The sequence below is a fragment of the Callionymus lyra genome, chromosome 16, assembly GCF_982586985.1.
Source record: "Callionymus lyra chromosome 16, fCalLyr1.hap1.1, whole genome shotgun sequence".
NCBI classification, from domain to species: Eukaryota; Metazoa; Chordata; class Actinopteri; order Syngnathiformes; family Callionymidae; genus Callionymus; species Callionymus lyra.
In genome coordinates, this window is record NC_141833.1 from 18,897,425 (window position 1) to 18,905,533 (window position 8,109).

The following is an 8,109-nucleotide window of genomic DNA, read 5'->3' on the forward strand; positions in this document are numbered from 1 at the left end:
TAACATTTTAAATGTTTTTTTTTTTTCAAGCATTTAATTATTTTTTCATAATTTAATTCCATAATTTGTACATGGAAAGATTGTTTTTTTGTTTTTTTATTGATAAATATTGTATTTTTTTTTTAAAATAAATGACTTACACGTAAACATGTATTTATTCCAGTGATTACAAATTCTAAATCCTATATATTTTTTATTCTTAGCCTTTATAATTCAATATGAAAACGTTATAATTGTGCAAAAGTTTCTATATTATGTTTATTTTTTCATTGAACTTGAAATATATTGAATTTAGAAACAATATCCAACCTTTTTTGATGATATATGTATAAAAAACTTTAATTATTAAAACAAAAAAATAAAAAAACTACAAACTATTGAATTTAATTGTTCGATAAAAACAAATTTAAGCTTTAAATATACAAATTACTGAATTAATTTATATATATATATAAAAAAGAACAATTCGATGCTAAAAAAAAGTTTCAGCCAAATAAGAAATAAAGATACTGCTTCGCTAAAAAAAAAAAGTTTATCAAAAAAACTTCAATTAGAATAAAAACATCCGAATTCTAAATAGTATTTTTTGCGTGGATTTTAGTTATTCTGGTTCATAGTTTGGTAATTAAAATATAATAATAATTATCATTTAACGATGTAAATGATGCACATTAGATAACCATTTATTCGTTTCTTCACTAAACCGATTTTTTTTTTATTGTAGTGTTTAATTTCCTTATCTTTAATTATAAAACCAAATAAATCGTTTCGACTCTCCGCTCTGGGCTCGATTCACTCACTCCTGGCCTGAGCAGCGTCACCAGCCAGACCAGAGCAATCGAGCTCAGCTCCGGTGTTTGTTGTGTCCCGTCCGCCTGCTAACACTCACCGGGACCAAAGTATCAGCCTCAACATGTTCCTGTGCAACGCGGTTCGCTCGGCGGTCACTCAGACGGTACTTTTGTGCTTTTAATCCTCCATTAATGTCCGTCTGTCGCGTCTGTTCGTCGAGCAGAAGCTGTGACTGCAGTGACTCTTCACAAGGACAAGCGAGAAGCTAACTGCTAACGGTGGCTAACGTTGGAAGCTATGGAAGCTAGCTTATGTCACTGTGTCTAAATCACAATATCAAATAATTACAGTTGCTATAGGAAAATTCATGCATTCATTGTTGTTCCTTCTACATCTATTTAAAATTAAATCATCATATTTGTTGGTGATTCAGAAGAAACAGAAGTCGATGTGACATTATGGGAACAAACGAACTTGAGCTCAGTTTAACTGAAGTAAACAATAAAATAAATGCATTAAATAATGATTAAAATATGCAGATGTTCTTCATTTGAATAGATTCAGCTAAACATTCACTTGATTTGTATTCACTGTATGTCAAATGTTCAGTTTAATTCTTTAATTGATAGTTTTTATTAAAAAATAATGTATTTATTGTCGACTTACACTTGCTTTGAGTTGACCTAGGAGTTCACGTTGATTCTGACCTTACCCAGCATGAATCCTAGCACTGAGAACCAGAAATCGTTTTGGTATTGAAGTGTTCTTTAATTCCATTTTGTCATCATCTTCCAGGTGAGAGGAATACACCGGTCTGCTGCTCGTGCTGGAGCTGGAGGCATCTTTGTGGTGAGTTTCACACACACTAAAACTGTCATTTTAATACAGAATATGAAATCATCAAGTGCAGCCTTTGTGTTGATGTTAATGTTGCAAACCTTAAAAAACAAACGACATGGGAACCCCTACCTTGATTTATATTGGAGGAATATCATTGTATATATTATATTTATTTGCATTGTTCTTCTTTTTTAATCCTTAGTTGTGTCTCAAATCGCATTCTTGCGTACTTAAACTAAGTATGTTTAGTGCATAAGTGTCTAAATTCTTAGTATGCAAAATCTAGTGCTCCATACACACTAAATTGTCACTAAAACGCCCGCAAAACTGAGTATGGATCGATGGACACTTTCTACTCTAAACGGCTCCATCTTAGTGACGTTGAAGTTGTAAGCGGAAGTTACGTCTCATATATATATATATATATATATATATTCATATACTTACAGTTGCATTTTCAGCAGCAGTAGGAGGATGACACTCCTTCAGTGCTGATACCGGCGTAAATATCTCGCCAATATTTAGATTCTCATATTTCTTGAACCAAACGTGCTGCCAGCAGGTGGCGATAGTGTTCCTACAGCTGGTTGAAATCATCCTTAAATAGTAGTAGAAGAAGCTGTCGCGTCATTTCCTGTTAGTGCGTAGCAGCAGTGTTTGATTTGAGACTTATGCTGTGTCTTAAATCGCATACTTGCATACTCAAAGTTAGTATTTTTAGTGCGTCTCAATTCTTAGTATGCGAAATTTAGTGCGCCATGCACACTAAATTGGCGTACTAACACGCCCACAGAACTGAGCATGGTTCGATGGACACTAACCACCCTAAACAGCTGCCATCTTAATGACGTTGTAAACGGAAGTTACGTCATATATAAATGCATATATATGCATATACTTGGGTGCATTTTCAGCCAACAGTAGGAGGATAAACACGTCTTCACTGCTGATACCAGCTTAAATATCTCGCGAATATTTTCGATTCTCATATTTTTCCTTTATTTATTTTTCCAAACTTGCAAAACGTGCTGCCAGCAGGTGGCGATATTGTTCCTACAGCTGGTTGAAACATCGTTAAATAGAAGTAGAAGAAGAAGCTGTCATGTGATTTCCTGTTAGTGTGTAGCAGCAGAGTTTGATTTGAGACAAACTATCTGTGGAGAATTTACGTACTAGTTAGTATGTACACTATCCTGATGCATACTAACTTCTAGCATACTAAGAGTAGTATGCGATTTGAGACACAGCAATACTATCTGTGGAGAATTAGTTACTAGTTAGTACGTACACTATCATGATGCATACTAACTTCTAGCATACTAAGAGTAGTATGCGATTTGAGACACAGCAATACTATCTGTGGAGAATTAGTTACTAGTTAGTACGTACACTGTCCTGATGCATACTAACTTCTAGCATACTAAGAGTAGTATGCGATTTGAGACACAGCAATACTATCTGTGGAGAATTAGTTACTAGTTAGTACGTACACTATCCTGATGCATACTAACTTCTAGCATACTAAGAGTAGTATGCGATTTGAGACACGGCAATACTATCTGTGGAGAATTAGTTACTAGTTAGTACGTACACTATCCTGATGCATACTAACTTCTAGGATACTAAGAGTAGTATGCGATTTGAGACACAGCAATACTATCTTTGGAGAATTTGTTACTAGTTAGTACGTACACTGTCCTGATGCATACTAACTTCTAGTGCACTAAGAGAAGTGTGTGATTTGAGACACAGCATGTGTGCATTGTTTTTCAGTTCTCTGATGATGATATAACAGCTTGTAACGAGTGTTTGATTAAACAAGAAAATTCATTTCAATGTTTTTTTTTATTTTTAAATAAGTGGGGAGGAAATAAAATGTTAACAGAGCACATGGAAGTAGGTTCACATACTCCTACATATCGTTTTAAGCTCATCTTGGTAGTTGTATAGTTTATAAATGAACTTGTTTATTTTAAACATTTTCAAACAACAAATGAGTACATTATTTGTACATACAAAATACCAATTAAACAAAAAAGGATGATGAAACCCTGTAGTTCGAAAAAGGATTATGAAGAAGTAGTCGTTTTTTTTATTAATTTCCTACCCTTTTTAATATTTCTTTGTTCGTGGCACATCTTTTTACACAGATGTCCATACAAGAAATGCACGTATATAAACATATAAACACTAACATAATATAGTGTAATATATAGACATGGATAAATATACATAATATACATTATACTTTATTACTTTCATTGTTCTCCTCTTCCATATACTTGTTTATAATATTTGTTTGTACCTCTTTTTTTAACAGACTTATATTTGTGCTTTGTTTTATTTCTGTCTCCAGACTCCACAGCTAGATATGCACATCATTTTCATATTCAAACGAACCTGAGGCTCTTTAAAGTCTTTTATTGCTTATTGGTTATTCCCGAGATATCGTCATGACTTAATCCCCGACGGTGACGAAGGCTCCGGCGAGAGTCGCCTATAATTAGATGGAAAAAGGTTGTTGTTTTGGCTGCAGAGTTCTGTGATGGAAACGCTGTGTTGTTTATGATTCTCCCACTAATTGTGTTACATGTCACCGACACGTTCATAAACGTGCTCTCATGACTCTTACAGCATCTGCTCACCAGGGGGCAGTAAAAGCGACTCGATTTTCTCCTTGATGGCGCTTTTCAAGAGCAGCTTTTAACGGTTCGTTTCTCCTGCAGCACAGGGATACTGCCGAGAACAACCCGGAGACTCCGTTCGAGTTCACAGAGGAGAACAAAAAGGTGGGACGAGAAGGATTGATTGTTTTTGGGTTCGTTTATAGACGTTGCATGATGAGTACAGGTTGAAGTATTTTATGGATGTCCTAGTTGATCATCTTTCTCAAAGTATTCTTGTACGAACAGATGCTATTTAGTTTTTAGTTCATTTAAGGAATCAAATCCGACGATGATTTTGTATTTAAAAAATAAGATTTAATAAATAAATGAATGCGATAAATATATAGTTTTTGTTCTCGTGTGCAACCGCTGGATTTATTGATTTAATATGTTGTTGATTTTGAATCCAATGTTTTTGTTTTGCAGAGAATTGAGGCGATTATTTCAATGTACCCCGTGGGGCACAAGCAGGCGGCCACCATCCCCGTCTTAGATCTGGCCCAGAGGCAGAACGGATGGCTCCCCATCTCCGCCATGAACAAGGCAGGACGACTACTGTCGACCGTTGAATTATCCTTTTATTAAAATCCTGCTCTGAACAGTTTCCGTATCTTTCTCTCAGGTGGCCGAGGTGCTGGAGGTCGCTCCGATGAGGGTGTACGAGGTGGCCACGTTCTACACCATGTTCCTGCGTCAGCCGGTCGGGAAGTACTTCATCCAGATCTGCACCACGACGCCCTGCATGCTCTGCAACTCCGACAGCATCCTGGAGGCCATCCAGAAGAAACTAGGTGGGTCGGTCACGAGACGAGGGGATCGTCAGACGTCGCTCTCATTCAGGCAGAAGTTTGAGAGGCTCGTGATGTCGACGCATTCCTGTCTCTGAGTTCATTCGTTTGTGGGTCGGTCAGCGCGTCGTGCAGCTGATGCTTCAGTTACTCGATCTAAAGCTGGTCCGGCGTGAAAGAAACTCCACATATTAAATGTTGTTCTATCGTAGGTATCAAAGTTGGCGAGACGACCCCAGACAAGATGTTCACTCTCATCGAGGTGGAGTGTTTGGGCGCCTGCGTCAACGCACCGATGGTCCAGATCAACGACAACTACTACGTGAGTTCTTCTGGCTTCAAGTTCGTAAACAACTTGACGAGACGGTAACATCGAGTGAAGACTCAACCGATAATCATTTTCCAGTTAAAAATCTAAACTCGATGTGATCGTGACTTAACGTCACAACAGAAATTCTGTTTTTAAGAGGTGTTAAATCTATTTTTGGAACCATGATTATGAAACGCACTCGAAAGATTTGGTTCTTGGATTTAAACCTTAAAGGCTAGAAAAGAGTTGAATTTGAAAATATTATACAACTAAAGTGAAAATTGCTTTTAAAACTCAAAAGACAGGACTATTGACATTCAAATTGGTAGAAAATCAATTCTCTAATGATGTTGACCGATTGAAAGCCAATGTGATCCATCAATAACTGATCAATAAATTGACGATATGTGTGAATTGATCATTTTATTAAAGGAACAATACAAAGTTATTCAACATTAATATACACTTATTAAAACAGCCCAGTGAACAATACTTTACTCGACTAACAAAGGTTATAAACATAAATACAGTAGATTCTTCTCGTGTTGTGTCTTTTAAATATGATTATTTTGCTTCAAGATTTTATTTTATTGCGTTCTTGCTGCTGTAATCCTTCACTGTTGTGAGACTCAACTTTTTTAATTGCTATCGTGATCACTTGTTGTTAAACATTGTTCGACAACTTCCAATGTATCTATATATATATATATATATACACAAGACTTGAGGAAAATACCAGTCATGAAAGATGAAAGCTGCTATAGAACATCTCTTATCAGCTGCTTCATTTTCTACCAGCACTTCTGTTGCGACGTAACCTTGACCTAAGATTCTATCAAACCCTGAACACACTGTTTAAGAACCAACTGACGCTCTGGATGAAGTTCAACACTGTTCTCTATTAGGGCTGCACGATATATCGGAAAAATATCCATATCTCAATATTTGCATGTGCGATATTTCCACATGCGATGTTCATATTGAAAACATGTGATAATGTATAATTTTTACTGTATAAATCAAGCATTTTTTAAATGTGCACTTCGACTAATCAGTGTCACGTTCTGTAAAGTTGTCAATTTGTACTTCTATGTCTCGTTGTTGTTTACGTCTCCGTCTGTCTATGAACTGTACGGCACTGCTTGCTAGGCTCGGTTACTATGGCGACACATCTTGGCTCAATATATACAAGGAAGTAATACTAACTTATGATCTAGTCAAACACTAGTGATCCAGTCACTCGTCTCTTTCAACCTCCTTTGTTAAAGCAACATATTGTAAGAACTTTTCATTTTGTCTCAGTTGTTTTCTTATAAGATCGTGAACTTCCAAACAAGTGTAAACGTGTCCATCTTCACCGTATGCTAACGAGCTAAGTTGTTAGCGTAATTTCTAAAGGGTTTTGTGTGCGTGTACAAGGTGGATTTATTATTGATTTGGTGATATCGCGACGCGCCGGCAGCTCCTCTCTGATGTCGCTCAGTTTTGCGGAAAACCAAAGCAAATCCCGCGAGACTGAGCGTTATAAGTGATATTATATCTATATCGCAATTCAAGACACCAATATCGCACTTATTTCCAATATCGTGCAGCCCTATTTCTATATATTATATATATATATATATATATATATATACATATTTTCCCGGGTATTACTATTATGGATGTTTCATCTTATAGCAGGCGTGTTCAACTTGATCCCATGAGGGGCAAAAATCTGACCAAAACTACATTTGTAGTTCGTCTCTAACCGTGATGTTGTTTTTTTCATTCATGGAGGCTCAATCTATCTTAATTATCTCTGTGTAACTGTTAACATCCATAATATTCTATCATAATAAGTCACCATATCAACAAGAACAGTAAAATACTTTTGATTTATAAATGACCATGTGTCTGGTCACATTAAATGATTTTCAGTTTCATGTATTTCTAAAACTGTTAATAGTTTAAGATTTATCCTTGATTCTGTCACACTTTAAGTGCAACTATTTTTGTTCCTTAATATCCTGAATTATTCCTGTAAACTTTTGTTAAATGTTGGTTTGTTTCTAACTTTACTAATAATAAACTAAATGTGCAAATATATGCAATTAATCCTGTCTTTGCTGATGAATGGAAAAAAGCATTTTAAGTTTAATGGTATTACAAACAACATGGTCGAGTTCAGGACTGATTTAAAACTAATGTAATCCTACAGGAACTCTGAATTTATTAATTTAAAGAAATAGAAGAACAGCTGTTCAGCTGCTTCATTCATGCCTGAACGTAATGACGTTAACGTGCACGAGAGCAGCTTAACCAACACATGGATGAAACCGTAAAGACCTTTGCACTAATCCAGCTCATGAACCCACGACGAGCGTCATCTAACCCTCCTCCCTGTCGTCCAGGAGGACCTCAGCCCCAAGGATATCGACGACATCATCGACGAGCTCAAGGCCGGCAGAGTCCCCGCCCCGGGACCCAGGTGCTGAAACCCCCCACACCTTGTTGTATCCACCTCTGACTCATCCTCTGTTTTAACGCCTTCGTTCTCCCGTAGAAACGGACGCTTCTCCTGCGAGCCCGCTGGCGGCCTGACGTCCCTGACCGAGCCCCCCACCGGACCTGGGTTCGGCGTGAGACCTGACCTGTGACCTTGTCTCCCCCGAAGCAGCTATTACGTTTGACTCACACATGTGGTGTAAATAAATTGCTCATGTATATATTT

The 8,109-nt window shown here is 36.8% G+C and overlaps 1 protein-coding gene across 1 annotated transcript; it reads left to right on the forward strand.

The window, feature by feature from the left end:
• The first annotated feature begins 828 nt into the window (after positions 1-828).
• Positions 829-8,109, forward strand: ndufv2 (NADH:ubiquinone oxidoreductase core subunit V2). The gene is made up of 8 exons (XM_087811710.1): positions 829-955; positions 1,588-1,641; positions 4,359-4,421; positions 4,725-4,841; positions 4,921-5,089; positions 5,299-5,408; positions 7,790-7,866; positions 7,942-8,109. Exons 1-8 carry the CDS (start codon positions 914-916, stop codon positions 8,033-8,035), a joined length of 726 nt encoding a protein of 241 aa, XP_087667836.1. The 5' UTR covers positions 829-913; the 3' UTR covers positions 8,036-8,109.